A 16763-nucleotide genomic window follows, 5' to 3' on the forward strand; every position below is an offset into this window, starting at 1 on the left:
ACACCAGAACACATAACGGTGAGTGTCAGGGGCCAGCAACAGGGTGGAGGAGATGTTCAAAGGGGATGCATTTCAGCTGGACAAGGTGAATAACTTCTAAAGACCAGTGTAAAATACTGCAGCTGCAAAGGGTAGGACTGCATGTTCCAGTTCTCACTGAGAAGGTGACTTTAACAGTGAGTGTCCTCGCCATAGTGGAAAAAAACAAGAAAAGAAGAATGGAAGGGAGGGAAGAGAGAGGTGTGGCAAGAAGCCTTAATCCAGAAGGATGAAATGAAATGAATGTACTACCTTTACATCAGAGATGCCATTGTGTTCATAGACAGCAAAGGGGAATGCCAGTCACAAAGTGGGGTGGGGGGTGGGAACTTATTAAACAAATGTTTGACTCATGCAGTGTTTGCTTGGGAACAAGAAATGTTCTGGAACTAAATGGTTGTTGCATAACAGTGTGTTTAATGCCATTGAATCATGCCCTTTAACACAGTCAAGTGTCATATTTTATGATACGTACATATTACCACAAAAATATTTAGGTTATTAAAACACTCCTTTGGCCAGAGTGAGTCAGGCATATTTGTGATTAGTGTCCTGGCAAAGAATAGGAAGACAGAGTCAAAGATGTGTTGAACAACTTCTCTGTCCAGGGACTCGTAGGGCATTAAAAACTTGCTTTTTCCTGAGGGAGATGATGGGGATGTGATAAAACATGCTGCTCTGGCCTGCTGCTGTCCACAAGAGGCAACGATGATGCTAACTACATCTGGGGTGAGCGGTCCTGGGGAGGGGAAGTTTCTAGAGGTATTTTTAAAGTGTAGACAATGAAATCTCTTGATGCATTGGTTATGGGTGAAAGCGTGAAAAGTGAGAGTTGCATAAGATAGAAAGGAAGTTAGAAAAGAACTAACATGACTTACAAGTTGAGAGAAAAAATCAGGTGTGTGGTACATATGTGTGAGTTTACACATACTCTGGGTGTTTGTGTGTTGGGAATTAATGTTAGAACATGCTTGTGCTTGTTATGGGGGGGCAGTTGGGGTGTGACTGTTGGGGCGTTGGGCATATTTATATGTATACATTGGGCATCTCTGTGTATTTGGTATATATGTGTGCTCTGTAGGTATCTGTTTGGAACTGGTATATTGGTACATACCCAAGAGTATGTATATGCAAAAAGAATGTGTGCTAAGCATGTAGATGTGCAAGGGATTGTTGGGTGACATTTAGGGTACATATATTGAGTGTGTGTGCACTAAGTAGAGGGTAGGTATAGTGTGTGCTTGAGAGGGCATCAACTATGTGTTTAGGGAGGTGTGTGTATTTGGTGTGTGTGTGTGTGTGTTGTGGGGGTATATTTAGGATGTGTGTGTCTGTGTTTGTGGTGGTTATACAATGAGATGCAAGATGAGACTACAAATAGGATGGAAGTCAGGGCTTGTGTAACTGATTGTGAACACCAACCTTATGGGCTGTGCTCAGTGACCCCAGCATAGATCCCCCTCACACACACACACACACACAGATGCCCTTTAGCACTTTCACAGTGGTCCAAAAGTGATAGAGATGTTGGGAATGTCTCAAGCAGCTGTCTGGGTGTGAATCAGTGCTGTTCTCTGCCAGTCCAAGAGTAGACTATTATGAATAGCTTTCCAGGGGAATGTTGTCCCTTGTACTTCATGTACAAATACGGGTACAGGAAGGGAAATGTACATAATATCATGTGTACTTTGTTTTGTTTTAAAAAAAAAAGCATAAAAGAACAGAACCCCTTGTACCATTTGGAACAGTTTAATTCATAATCTGATGCCTTTAAGCCATGACCTACAATTACACATACAGAAAAATGTAGACATGATTTTCACCTATAATTCACATATGCATGACTATAATATGACATTTTTAATCAGTCATGCAGGAGACTGAAATCCATTGTTTGAGGTGACATAAATCAGAACATGGCATAGCCCTCTCCAGTCTTTCAGGGTCTTCTCATTTACTGAGAATTAAACTCAGAGCACTGCAATGGTCTCTAGTGCTCCAGCTGCCCTGGCTTCATTATCAGTTATCTGATTGGCCATTTCCAACAGTCTTCCACTGTCTGTTAACATTGTGAGTCAACCACAGTAACAGCTCACGAGTCTCCGAGTACATCCAAGCCCCTCTCAGGACATTTGCACATGCTCTCCCATCTGGCAGCTGTTCTTCCCTCTAACTGCACATGACCTTCATCACTTCATGCACTGTCAGTATCAGTCAGTCTAAACCTGTATCAGTCACTCCTGTGGCCTCCTGCATAATTTATGTTTCACCCTAGATCCTGCTTCTTCCGATAAAATGAGGTGTCTTCAGGGTAGTAAGGCTATAGACTGCTTGGTTGCTCATAAACTCCTTCTTCTCAATTAAGATGTGAAGTCTATGAAGTCGAGAGGTCCAGACTGTCTGTGAACCTGGCTGATGACATAGATGGGTGGTAAAAATTCATTACTTGAAAGACGTGAGTGGCATGCATTCCTGCAGTCACACACTCTTCAGCTTCTGAAGAGCTCAGGTGAGAGGACATTGATTGTCAAGGGAGATACAGACCATGTGTCTGGACGAAGCAGAGAAGAGAACCCTACTGGGGATATCTTTCCATGAGATTTGAAGCAATGGATTCCAAATTTGTGGGGAGGTACAACCATGGCTGCCTCACAAGGGACTGCCATATTCCTCCTGAACAGCAGGCAGAGGCTTAGATCTGTTTGCTTTCGTCCTTCTCTGCCATTGCTGCCCTGTAGTCCACGCTCAGCACTCTTCCCACTCCCCACGCCTTTCTCCGTGTCCACAGCTACACTCTTGCATGCTCCCCCGAGTGTCTTCCTTGCTTTAGGTTTTGTTTGCTTGTTGTTTCCTGTCAACCTTCTCCACTAATGTCTACATTCATTCTTTATTTCTGCTGGGCTTTCTTCTTCCTGTTTTGTTCCTCCTGGTTACTCTGCCTCATGTATCTCTGGGCACACTGTATATGTTTGAGGCTTAACTTATAATACTACAAAGACATATTTTCCACTTGCCTTCCTATAATCTGCAATCTCCTTAAGGGCAGATTTTCAACTCCTTTCTGTCCCAAGCTTCCATCTACCCCAATGCTTCCCCCAGAACAGAGTTGAATAAATGGCTTCTCAAAGAATAAAGCAGTATTTGGGATTAATTCATGTCTATGGATTCAGATGCTTTGAAACTGGAGTGGCACAGATGGCTCAGTGAACGAAAGGACCCGGAAGGTTTGTGTGAGGACCTGAGTGGGAATCCTCAGTTCCACATAGAAGCCAGAGGTACAGGGAGACAGGGACCAGGTGTCCAGACAGTAAATACGGAACACAGAGCAGAATGCTAGGAATATCTTCCCAGGAGACTGGAGCAATGGCTTAGGAGTATGTGATTCCTTAGTTAGATTCAGACCTCTGGGATGAGTTCCTGTCAGGTCAAAGCCAACCCATTGGCTACACCGACAGTGAGTCAGGTGAAGCACTGTTTTTAAGCTGAACCCCATTAATAATTTCCTGTGGCACATGCCGAGTGGTGAGTGAAAGACACCACCCACTCATTTGACACACACCAACTCAAGGAACACCGTTCTGGCTTTAAAGAAGAAATACGCTCAGCTCTACAGCCTGAGAAGTGTGTGTGTTTCTGTGTGTGTGTGTGTGTCTGTGTGTGTGCATGCACGTGCATGTGCATATGTGTCCGAGTGTGCATGCATAGGTAGGTATGAATGAGAGTGTGCCACGTCTTCCTTTACTAACAATGCTCTCTCTTTTGCATGGGTCATACCTGGAGATACGTAGGGAGGGAAGGAAGAGGAAGGCTGATTTTTAAGAAGGTAAATGGAGCACACCAGTGTTACTGCCTCAACCAGCTCTTTGGAGATCTGGTTTAGCTTGAGGAAGTGGATCTCTAGCTGTCTGGCCTTGGGTTTATGGCCTAGCCTGGCTTCCTGAATAGTCTTTCCTCTTAATTTTCACAGATGTGAGCAAGATGCCTCAAGATGCTGTCCTCATGCATTCTTGCTATAGTGGATTACATCTTCCATCTGTGAGCTAAGATATACAATCCATCTTTTAAATTGTTTATTGTTAGGTGTTTGGTCATGGCACTGAGAAAACTAAATGATATACATCATGAGTTCCAGACCAGCCTGAGGTACATAGGGAAATCTATCTATCTATCTATCTATCTATCTATCTATCTATCTATCTATCTATCTATCTATCTATCTATCTCTCTATCTCTCTATCTCTCTATCTCTCTATCTCTCTATCTCTCTATCTCTCTATCTCTCTATCTCTCTATCTCTCTATCTCTCTATCTCTCTATCTATGTTCATACGTATATATACACTGAAATATATATGCATTTATATTTAAATATATATCCACATATAAAAATATATTTAAATACATAAAATATAATGTATTTTATTATATATATTGCATATATTGTATGGCTTTGCATATGATATATTAATTTATATATACTATGTTTGAGAATATATTTATTGCCTGAACTATATCTGTTTTTTTCCAGTTGGTTTTATTTATTTATTTATTTATTTATTTATTTTGAGACAGAGTTTCTCTGTGTAACAACAGCTCACGCTGTCCCGGAACTTGCTCTGTAGACTAGACTGGCCTGGAATTCATAGAGATCTTCCTGTCTTTGCCTCCAGAGTACTGGGATTAAAGGCTTGTGCCACCACTGCCCCAGCTTTTCCAGTTGTTTATATGTTTATTTTAATGTTTTTTCTATACTCTTTGGTCTTCTCATGAGTGAGGGAATTCTCTTATTCTCCATTGATATTTAAGAAGGCAGTAGATGGTGTCAGTTTTCTTAATGAGTACATAAATAAGTCAAATGAGAGTCTGAATCAGCTAGTATGTTTAACCCCTCCAAGCTCTCCTTTAGGATTAACGTTTTGGAAGGGGGCTAGTGGTCTCTGAATGCCCTTAGGACAAAACAAAGAGAACTATATTTGGAGGTCACCAACACCACATGAAGAGTTTAGGCTTTGTCCACACATACTTGTCAGTAAGGAGGAGACCATTCGAATGTTTAGTCTGGCTGTTAGCAGGAAGAGAGGCTGTTAGGATGTTTGGGCATCTTCTAGTGGTCTTTGCTGGTCACATTTCTTTAATATCTTGTTTTCAGTTCTGCATTCTGCTTCCACTGGACCTGTTTCCTTACTGAGGGTTTCCTGGGACAAATATCCCTCATCTCTTCTCTAGTTCCTTCTATATTGAATTCTGGGCAGTAGCTTCCTTTTCTAGCTCATTTTCCTTGTTGGTTCCTAAGTTCTCTCTGCTCAAAATTTGTTTAAAAATCTGTTGGCTGGGCTGGAGACGTGGCTCAGTGGTTAAGAGCACTGGCTGCTCTCACAAGTGAACCAGCCTTGCCAGTGCCTGCATGGTGGCTCACAAGCGTCTGTAACTCCAGTTTCAGAGATTCCAACACTCTCTTTTGTCTTCATTGCGTACTGCATGTGTGTGGAGCGCACAAGCTTGTGCAAGTACATCTATACACAAGTAAAATAAACAAGTGAGTCATTTTTAAAAAGAAAAAAATGAAAAGTCTGTTTGCTGATAACATTCCCATTGTTAAGTTGGTAACACTTCTTATCTGATACTTTGTATTTTGAAAGATTATTGGAGTTTCAGAAGTTTTCACAATAGTAAAGTTTTTGTGTGTATCTTGTGTCTCCTGATGTGACAAACACATAGCATCTGTAAATCTTGCTTCCTTCTGTTATTTTTCATCTTATTCAAATTGTGATTTTCTCTTTCCTTAAGTTCTTGGATTCTTGGACAATCGTCAGTTGATAGTTTATTCTGTTGGAAGAGCTGTTTTCTCTCTGTTAAGTTATATCTCTGTTATACTATTAATTCATGGATACTTATCTGATTTTATGGGTTATAATCCTCTGTTAGCATCACTTTCTGTGTTTCTGGAATTGTTCCAATTTCAACCATCCCTGGCTTTTCTGCTTTAGTCCATATGCCTGGTGAGCACATCCTCATCCCATCTGACTATGTCTTTGCCACCATACAGTGCTCCTGAGTTACTTTGTATTTCTGGTGATAATGTTCTAGAGTCGATCACTTTTCAAGGACCTCTGTACTCTTTTATCAGAGACTGACAATAGAACACTAGCTGTTCAATCACAGGTTTTTGCTATCAGGGTGTCATGGTTATTAGGAAGTGCATGATAACCTAAGCAAACATGCGTGTTTTGCTTTTTTCTTTAACAACAAATCCTACGAATGCCTTGGAGGAATTTGTTCAAGAAAAATTATACTGCTTTTCTACTTAGTATTTTCATAACAGTCTTTTGGTCTCTCATACATGGTCCTAGTCTATTTTACGTGCTGTAACAGATTATCTAAAGCTAGATAATTGATACAGAACATAGATTTATTTGGAAAACAGTTATAGAGGCTACAAAGTCCAGGATTGTGGTGCTGGTGTTTGGTATGGACCACCATGCAGTGTCATAACGTGGTTGAAGGACAAACAGGCATAGGACAGAGAGGAAGTGTGGCAGACTCATCCTTGCCTCAGGAGCTCACTCCCACAGCAATGGCAATGATCCATACTGTAGCAATGGTATTTAATCCCAATATGAGTTTTGCAAAGGAGACTCAGGCTGTAGTGGATATTCTAGATCCATGCCAACATAAATAAAAGAGCTCAAAGATTTCTGTGATGTCTCTTTAAAAGTTAACAGGTCTGGGGCTGGAAGAGTGGCTCAGCGGTTGAGAGCATTAGCCGCTGTTTCAGAGGACCTGGGTTCTAGTCCCAGCATAAACATAGTGTCTCACAATCATCCGGTCCCATGGGATGCAATGCCCTCTTCTGGCCTCTGGGCACCAGGCATGTAGAGATGACCAGATGTATTTGCCCACAAAACACTTGTGCACACAGAATATATTTTTTTTAATTTGCCAAAATAATAAGATCTGGGGAATATTAATTCTAAATGTTTTTGAGATGTAGGCAAAGAAGAGTTTATGTCAACATATGAAAATAATTAAGGTTCAGTTTGAAACTGAACAAGCTTTAGCCAAGGCAGTATTTGCAACAAAGTAGACAATGTATATTAGATGAAGTCAATGAACAAAACATCACCAGTGTTTATTTATAAGCAGTTGTTGCCATATAGTTGTCTAGTTTAACAAAAAAAAAATTGCAGAATATTTTGTATTAGAACATCATACAAACTTTCTATAGTCACACACAGCTAGTTTATTCAGCAAACAATTGCCATCTGGACAAAATTCTAACAATGCATCGTTTTTAAAGGTAAGGATTGCTGTGAAGAGGAACCCGGGTTTTAAGAATGTGTGCTTTGAAAGGGAAATTCTACTAGAAAATGTGGTGTTCTAGTTCCCTTCCTTTGGTGTAACAAACACCACGATCAAAACAACTTGGAGAGAAAAGGCTTTATTTCATCTTAGACTTTCAGGCCACTGTCCTTCCTCAGGAAAGTCATGGCAGGAATCAGAAGGCAGGCTTGCCGACTCTTTGTGTCGTGTTTCCTCTGGCCAAGGGAGTGCCGCAGGAACTGTGGAAGAATGCTGCTTGCTGGCTGGATTGCTCAACCCCAGGACCATTTGCCTAGAGATGGTGCCATCGATGGGGACTGGGTCATCCTACACTAATTAATAATCAAGACAGTCCCCATAGACATGCCCCTAGGCCAATCTAGGAAATTCCTCCATCAAGGCTTTTCTCTCTGCTGTCTCCAGGCTATGACAAGCTTACATCTAAAGCTTACTGGGATGTGTGGTAGATTTTTTTTTCCCAAAAACTTTCCTGTTGTTTTATTATTTTTGGAGTAAATTCACCTGCATAGATTGAGTTCCCTACGATGGAGCTTGATCGAAAACCCATTGTTTGCAAATTTAGAAATGATTGGCACAGGGAATGTGTTGATTGTTTTACAGTTGTTTGCTAGAAAGTATCTAGTACCCACCAAAATAAAGAGAGGATCTTTAGAAAATATTCTGGATTATTTGAGAGAGTATTCCAATATCTCAATAACACATGGGCATTTCATTCATGAATATCAGTGAATGATTGATTATACATGATATTTCTATGCAAATGACAATGTCAGAGCTAATACTGTTGAAAGAATCTTGTATCTCTTCAGATCATGGATCTGTACTAAAGATTCATAACATTATTGAAGAAAAACCATAAGCAAGCTATGCATAGTGAGTGGTAGTATAGTTTTCTTAGTTTCATTAGTGAGTAATTCAGGCTTAGAGGTTTTCTAGCTGCTGAGAGAGCTGCTGTGGAAATCTAATGTATACATATGTTTGGAAGCTTGATGGCTGGCATTTTATGCTAGCAGAAGAGTTATCAGAAAAAGTGTTGAGTTGATTTATGTATCTATGATAAGTTTCACTCAGTTATTTTCTAATTTCAACTTTCTGTTTCTGACATTCATTCAAAATTTCTTTACATGAAGGTATGTGATCATTGTGAAAATCTAAAGTGTTTGAAGAAAACTCAAAGAGCCTAATTAGTTTTCTACTGAAGGATTACTCCTGGAACACTTGCTTCAGTTTCTTCTCACAGACAGAAGTCTTCCTAGTAAAATTCATAACAGTGAGCTGTTTCCTTGTTTTAATAAATAGTCTTTGGTATTTGAATTTTTATGATGGGCTTGAAGCTCTGAGCTTGAAGCCCTCATAAATTTTTTTTCTGAGATCCTGCAGACATTTTCTCTCAAAACTAACAGGGATGGGAAGGTTCGGAGCCCCAAGGAGGCTGAGAGGTGAGTGCTGATGTGTCTAAGTGGGGCTGGCCCAGGCTGCTGCCAGAGACAAGACTGCCACATTCCTGGTGTGTCTGGCCTTGGACTCACTTAACATTATAATCTGGATTCTATTAAGGGAATTTTGTGTTTTTCCTTTGCAAGAGTCACCCCCTACCATGACAAATATTTTTAAATATAATTTTTAAGTTGGGAAAGCAAACTTTTTCCCAAAAGAAATTTATAGTTCAAATTTATACCAATTTCTTACCAACTAGAGCAAGCTAGCCTCTCCCTAAAGCTTCAGTTCTCCTGTAGAACATTAGTCTCCTTTGGAAAAAGTGGGGCTTTCTTTTTTATAGGCAATGGAATAAAACAGTACAGATGCACTCTACTGTGACAGGCTGTAGAATGTACCTGCAGAGTATGGTGGTTTTCAATCTGGAGAAAAAAAGATGAAAGGAAAAAGACTGTGTTGGGATGTGAAAACAACAGTGTTCATACATGAAGGAAATGATAAGCTTTTGACGCAGTTAGCATTTCCTTCTCCTTCTTTTCTTGGGAAGTGACTGTAGCTGTGCCAAGTCATTTTTACTAAGCAGTTTTTACAGATACCCAGCTTTCCCATTAGTGACTGTTGCCTTTTCACCACACAGGACTGTCGTGATGCCTGTGGCCAAAGAATTTGATCCAGACATGGTCCTGGTTTCTGCTGGATTTGATGCATTGGAAGGCCACACCCCTCCCCTAGGGGGTTACAAAGTGACAGCAAAATGCAAGTATCTCTTTCAAGACTTCATGAAATGCTATGACATCACACACCATTTAGTTCTTTAAGATACACAATACTTTTTGCATGAGTTCAGTCAACTTTGGGGAGTGTTTGAAAATGATTGGCATAGTAGTTATAGCTCTGTCAGTTTCCTATCTCTGTGGAAATTTTCATTGAATGAAAGCAAAATGATTTCCTGTGGTGGACGGTGGACATGTCGGGACCTTCATGCATTTTAGGAGTCATAGTCTTCATTTAAAGAGTTAATTGATATGGCTTCTCTTTACAATGTATTAACTGATCCAAGAAGTCCTAAGTCTAGAGAAGCTACTGGGCTTTTTGCAAGAAGAATGTAGTTGTTGTTTTATTCCATTGTACATGGGCTAGAAATAGCTATTTGGCAATAATGTTAATATGCTTCCTGGTTCAAATACAGGCTCCACCGTGCTACAGCAATCTGAAGGGTCCTGGTGTGCTGGTCTTGTGTTGGGTTGCAAGGACACACTTCCTGGCTGTGTTCCACATCAGCCAGCTACCCAGAAAAGAAATGAATTTTGTGTTTTATTGCATTGGAAGAATATGACTCCATGACTATAAGAACAATTTCCTTACTCTAAGTATGAAAGCGAAGCATCTGTATAGTGCGTGCACATCAATATCCATTGGCACTGTGCGTCCCTAATAAACAACAAAAGACAGTAAAACTGCGCAGAGGGCGGCATGCAGCGTTGTGTGCTTTGGGGGAGTTGAAGGCAAACAAGGGGAAAACAACTCAAGCAGTTTTAAGTGGGAGAGATGAGTTTGGAATGAGTTTGCTGTATTAATTTGAAAAGAACCAAAGAATCAGCTTCATGCCAACCTTTGTTTTTAGTTGGCTGCTCATGTGAGAGCATTTCTGCACTCTAATTATTCCAGTAACATTGTTAGGTAATGGCTATTTTTAACATCTATTATTTACCCAGGGCTCTTGGTGCCTTGTTGTCTATCGAAAACATATTAAAACAGGCAAACCCACAGAAACAATAAAAAATAGATAATGCATAGCTGTGGTAAGATTGAATACAGAGGCATAGTCTTGCATTCTTTATGATTCTTCTCGTGATGTTTCTCATGGAACTCACCTCAAATAAAAGTCAGTCTTTCCACTGTACATAAACCTCATTTGAGTCAAGGTTGGTGACTGGTTTACTTTAAATAAAGAAAAGTAAAGTTTTACCCCAAAATAAAGAAAAACCCAAATAATACAAAACACATGGAGAGAAATACAAAAATCTGGGAAAGGTGACCCTTTTCCTGAAATCCACACAGCTCCTTCAGGAGTTGGGGAACATTAGTCTTTGAGCCTTTCTCCTTGCCAAGAGGTAGATGTTCAATATGTCCATCTCTCAAAAGTAGAAGGGACTAATCTTTGTGTTAAATTTTGGACAAATGAGTTTCAAATCTCAAATGTCACACTGAAAAGTAGAATCAAAGATGATAGTGATGTGGTCTCTTTTGGTTATAGGCACAGGAAACATTGTTCTAACACCTTTGGCTTCAGTAACGCCAGTCAGCTTTCTGGTGCTATAATAAAAGAGCTGAGATGATCAACTTATACAATGGGGAAGGTTTGTTGGCACTGACAGTTTTTGAGTTTATGGCCAGTGGGGCTGTTGTTCAAGAACCTGTAATGAAGCCACACATTATGGTGAGAAGTAAGTGGCGGAGTACAACTCTTCATCTCATTGGTGGCGACAAAAGAGAAGGCAGAATACTAGAATGGTATAGCTCTTTTCAGGAGCACATCCATGACCCGAAACCTCCCACTAGATCCCACCTCTTACATTTCTGCATCTTCCCTATAGTAGCATGCTCATCCCGGGCACTGAGCTGTTAATGTGGTGACCTCAGACCCCAGCTTTATCAAGCACAGGCAATGAAATCTTTGGTATTGCAAATCTACCAATGTATTTGTATTTATATAGGAGATAATTTATTGTTTTCTATCCCCAAATATATTTGACTCTAAAATAGTCCTGCCATCCCTTCATCAGTCCTAGTCCTGGCAAATCTGTCTCTTCCTGGACCCTTTTCTACTCAAGAGATTATGTACTTCCTTGTTAGTGTTTATTGCCTAAAAGAAGCTGCCACACAGGGCGTTATCAGGTATTAATAACTACTCTTCGGTCAACACTTGGCCATTTAAAAGGAAGATTCATAATGAGGAGAGAGGATCTTAGAATGCAGAGTGTGGGAGAAGCTGTTCTGAACAGGTCACAGATTTCATAACTGGGATTACAATAAAGTGTTTATGGATTTGTTCTTAGTTGAAATGGAATGAGCTATGTACTGGATTTTTCTTCACCAAGGAAAAAAATCATGTCATTATATACAAAAGAATAGAGCATTGGAATGTGCATTCAAAAGGTCACATTGGGGTCAAAGACCCAAAAAAATTGTCTGTGATAACATGAACACCAGCACCCACTTCTGAACAACCACATGCATCATCTCAGGGAGGCTGCAGGGTGTTGCTACTTTGGCCACAGACATCACCACCCTAACTGGGTAGGACCTGGGATTGCTGCTCACCCTTCTAGAGACTCCCCAGTGGTTCTCCGCTGGCATGCTCCAGGCAGATGCATTTCTCTTCAATTTGACAGACAGGCGATTAAAATTGAGATCTCAGTGCTCCATGCCAGAAGTCATCCTGCAAGTGTGGAGAGTCCCAACACAAAGTTGAAAATGGGGTACAAATCTAAAGGAAATTGTAACTAAACTATATGAAAACAAATGTTCTACTAAACTTTTTCAATTTTGGTGATACTCATTCTTGCTCCAAATAAAACATTGGATGATTTGATCTGAGAGCGATTTGAGGATACTGTCATTTCAGACATCTGAAAATTTACTTCCTTGGCACATCAAATTGAGTTTTTACAGTATTTTATTTTATATTTTTGAAAGGAAAAGAAAGATCAAGTTAAAACAACAATGGATTTTGTTCATTTTAAACATCTAAATAGCTGTCTGACTTTAAAAGAAGAAAGAAAGGCTGGTTCTATGACAAACATTTCAGCCTAAAAACAGAGAGGTGATTTTCAATCAAGGTGATTCCTAAACTGCTGTTTTCTTCTCTCCTCTTTCTTCACATTTTTGTCTTAGCTATGAAACTACAACATAAATGTCAGGTTTTGTTTGTGCTAAAGTTGAAAACATTTTAAATATTTATTTAGAAATTTTGTTCTTCTTTAAATTCAAGGCCCAGATTAAGTTCCAACCTAATAAGCAAGTTCTGCCCTAAGCCCAGAACCAATGTGACCTTGAAAGTATCCATTTACCTTTCTAAATATTCTGGTTTGCATCTAGTTGTCTTCCTGTTATAGTTTAGGAAGATTACCATGGCAACAACAGTTCCATCCATGTCCTAGAATAAAATTGACTTTTTACATCACAGGGTTCCTGGCTTTGTGATATTATCACCTCAGAAGACAAAAGCTCTTTAGTTCAAATTCACTCGCACAACAAACACGCTTTTCTATTTCTTATATATGTGCATGTTCTCTGATTTCCTTGTTGTGTTCCAGTGAATCCCTATAGGCTTATTGCTTATGCCATATAGATAAGAATCTTTTTCCTTTGGAAAAAATGATGGACATGTCTGATAAAATGTATATTATTCTAAAACCATATACAAGTTTTACTTTAATAACATTCTGTAGTTCCTGAGATAGAGACAATTTTCCCAGATAATGCAGCATTACTTCTATTTATTTAATTTTTAAAGGAAAAATCATGTAACATATCTTAGATAATTGCTTTCCTACTGTTCCTCATATTGAGAGCTACTTTTCTACTGTTTGTAAATCTCCTCCCTACTACTAGGAATGTGGATATGGTAGGGAGAAAGTATGGTTTTAGACAAGCACCTGCTTAAATGGACTCATTAGCTAATGTGAATTATTTTCAGTTCAATAAGGAAGAACAAATGTTTCCTTATTAGTTTTCCCTTTAAGAATAAATCTCTAAAAAAAAGTTGAGTACTAATCCAAACAGCAAATAAGTGCAAAGAAAACAAATTTGTTTGGGATGACTGTGTTGGCCATCTCCTCTGCCCGTAATGTCTGTGTGTGCTGTATCTTGGTACCAATATGCATGAGGATGGCCAAAGTTTAGAGTGCCCTCCATCTATGCACTTTACAAATCCAGAGCTGAAGACAGACTGAGCCAGAACAAATACATTATGGTGCAATTGACTCCCTTTTTACTGCATCTTTCTCCCCAGTGGTCCTATATCTATCTTAAATTGTCCATTTTTTAAATCTCTGATTTTCTTCTCATTACTTAAAATGTATAAAGATTCTGATTGCATTTACTTATGTGATTTCTTTATTGCATGATTCTTCCTTTTTTTCTAAAGGAAAGTGCATTTTCGTCTCTGAGAAAAGTCTATCCACCAGTTGGGTCTTATTAGTTATCTGTAACTAAGGAATCTGTGTCATGACTTCTAAAGACAGAATGTCAGCCCCTGGGCAACAAGGATGGAGAGAACGATGTCTGTAACAGTTAATACCAACACTTCCTGAAGGGTTAACCTGACCCCAAACTTCTCTGTTGTGTTCCTTTATATTAGGGTAAAACTTCAAGGAAACAAGCTTGTGTGGTGGTACTTGCTGTTAAAATATCAGCACTCTGGAAGCAGAGGCTGGAGGGTCTCAGATGAGCTTGAGGCCAGCCTGGGCTACATAGTGATAAGCCAGGGTTACATAGTGAGAACCTGTCTTAAAAATAAGAACAAACACAACAACAAGAAAACCTGGAGGAAAGGGATCAGCATTGACTCTCCAAAGCTTCCCACCACCAAGCTATCTTGAGAAGAAGCTTGCTTTGTACGATTCCACACACTGTTGTCAGATACCAGCCCAGTGTCTGGCACATTGTCTACACTCGCGTTTAAAGGAGTGAGGCTGATGGTGTACATCTACTCTATTTGCTGCTCTGTCAAGGAGGAATTTATTATGTTTTCAATGTTATTCTGATCACTACCACCTCCTTTTTGTTTTGAACCACAGATACATATCTCTCACAATATTTTAATTAACACAAACTTGTAGTTCTAAAAATTATTCTTCAGTTGTGACTTTTAAATGGTTTCTCTTGTGAAAAGTATTGAAAAAAAGCTCTAGTAATTAAAGGAAGAAGTTATGATTTCCTTGTAACTCTTGTCCTTAGACAACATGCCTACTCCAGTTATTAGCACCTGCTAGATTCTAATTAGCACAAAAGATTCATTTTCACCCTTACTGGGAGAAACAGGACTAGAAGATTATTCAGTTCTGTAAATATTAAACTTTAATTAAACATGAATAATTACTACAGAGGAGCTGTGTGTGTGTGTGTGTGTGTGTGTGTGTGTGTGTGTGTGTGTGTGTTTGTCTGTGTGTGTGTGTGTGTTTGTGTGTGTGTGGTGTGATAGGATCCTTTGTGCCATGCTGGACTGAAATATGTGACCCTTCTACATAACCTGTCATTATAAGCATATTCCATTATGTCTAGATAAGTTGTTTCTTAACTAGTAAAACAGTTTAGTGAGGATCAAGAGCAATATTATCTAAAAAGAATAAATAACTTACTGCTGTAAGTTTATAATCTTTGATTTTATTTTTGACCTCATTTCAAACATTCTAAACATAAAATTAAATCTTGTCATTTAAGTACTCTATAGGAAGACCAAATACACAACACAGATATTATAGTTTCCTTGTAGATGGTGTAAGTTCCTATAAACAATGTAGTAGAATAGTGAGAAGTCCCAGAAAGCAGTTCAAGGTTCTAGATAAATAGTAGGTGGTTATTGGTTCAATTGTGAATCATTGTAGTTGCTGAATACAGCTCTTTTGCTAGAGTACTTCCCTAACATGCACAAGACCCTAGGTTCAATCCTTAGAATCGAGGCATGGAAGTCCATACTTATGGACCCAGCTCTCAGAGTAGAGGGAAGAGGGTCAGAAGGGCAGGATCACCCCAGGTTACATGCTGAGTTAGAGGACAGACTTGGATACATGAGACACTGTGTCCAAGAAAGAAAATCAAACAAAACAAAAGTAAGTTAAACAAGAGAAGTGCCTGAATCTCACATTTCCTTATCTGTGTGTATGACTGCTTTGTGATAAATCTAGGGGCAATTGGACAGATATCATGCCTTTAAAAGAAAATAAACAATTATTTCTTTGTGGTAAGGATACATTAGTCCTTGCCTACTTAAATACTTTGCATTTTGTTTTGCTATACTGAGAAAGGAAATCTACTCTTGACATTTTAATATGATACAGAACAAATTCTTTACTGTTCTGCATTTTTAACAACTGAACTATCTAAACACAGTCAAGAAACAGGAAAAAAAGCCTGAGTCAAACATTTGGAGTTCAAGTCAATAGCATATTAAAAAGATGTTTCACCATGGTGAAGTAGGGTTTATCTACAGATGCATAAGTAGTTCGATACAGTCAAATAAATGTGATGCACCATGTTAACAGAATAGAGGATAAAACCATATGATCACCTCACTAGATGCCAAAAATGCATTTCTTTTATGGTAAAAACAAAACAAAACCATACAAACTCAACAACTCAGATAAATTCATATACAATGGTGAAAAGCTAAAGGCCTTCCCTTTAAGACAGGAAAAAAAATGAGGATGCCACATTTAACATTTCTGTTCAACCTAGAACTGGAAAGACTAATCAGGAGACAGGAAAAAGAAACATTGGCCATCTGTATGAGAAAGGAGACAGATAAATTCTCTGTTTGCAGAAGATATACTTCTGTGTATATAAAATCCTAAGGAATGCAGAAAAAATGTGAGGACTGATAAATAAAGACAATGAAATTGTAGTTTCCAGTTATCAAAAAAATCCATAATACATCCATAGAAAACCAACAAACTATACAAAAAAAAAAAAAGAAATGAAAAAAATAATCCAAAGTCAATGCCCCTGGGCACTCAGATGACCACAAATTCTTAAAGATCATTTCATGACTAAAGCAAGAACACTCATTTCATTTTGGTAGTGTGGTCATTACTGATGCTACAACAAAATGCCTGCTAGGAATCGCTGAATGTTTGTGCAAGGAACTGTGCTTAATGACTCTCTGAATTACCTAATTTCATTTTTTATGATTAGATAAGATAATAAGCTTAAAGCACACCTTTT

General features: G+C 38.9%; 1 protein-coding gene across 3 annotated transcripts in view; it reads left to right on the forward strand.

The window, feature by feature from the left end:
• Positions 1-16763, forward strand: part of Hdac9 (histone deacetylase 9) — an 844224-nt gene that overhangs the window by 732258 nt on the left and 95203 nt on the right. For all 3 annotated transcript variants that reach the window (XM_042260715.2, XM_016002464.3, XM_076550778.1), the window contains one exon: positions 9454-9572. In XM_042260715.2, coding sequence (XP_042116649.2) covers positions 9454-9572 — 119 coding nt within the window. The remainder of the gene's footprint in view (positions 1-9453; positions 9573-16763) is intronic.

Source organism: Peromyscus maniculatus, chromosome 14 (genome assembly GCF_049852395.1).
Source record: "Peromyscus maniculatus bairdii isolate BWxNUB_F1_BW_parent chromosome 14, HU_Pman_BW_mat_3.1, whole genome shotgun sequence".
In the NCBI taxonomy this organism is placed as follows: Eukaryota; Metazoa; Chordata; class Mammalia; order Rodentia; family Cricetidae; genus Peromyscus; species Peromyscus maniculatus.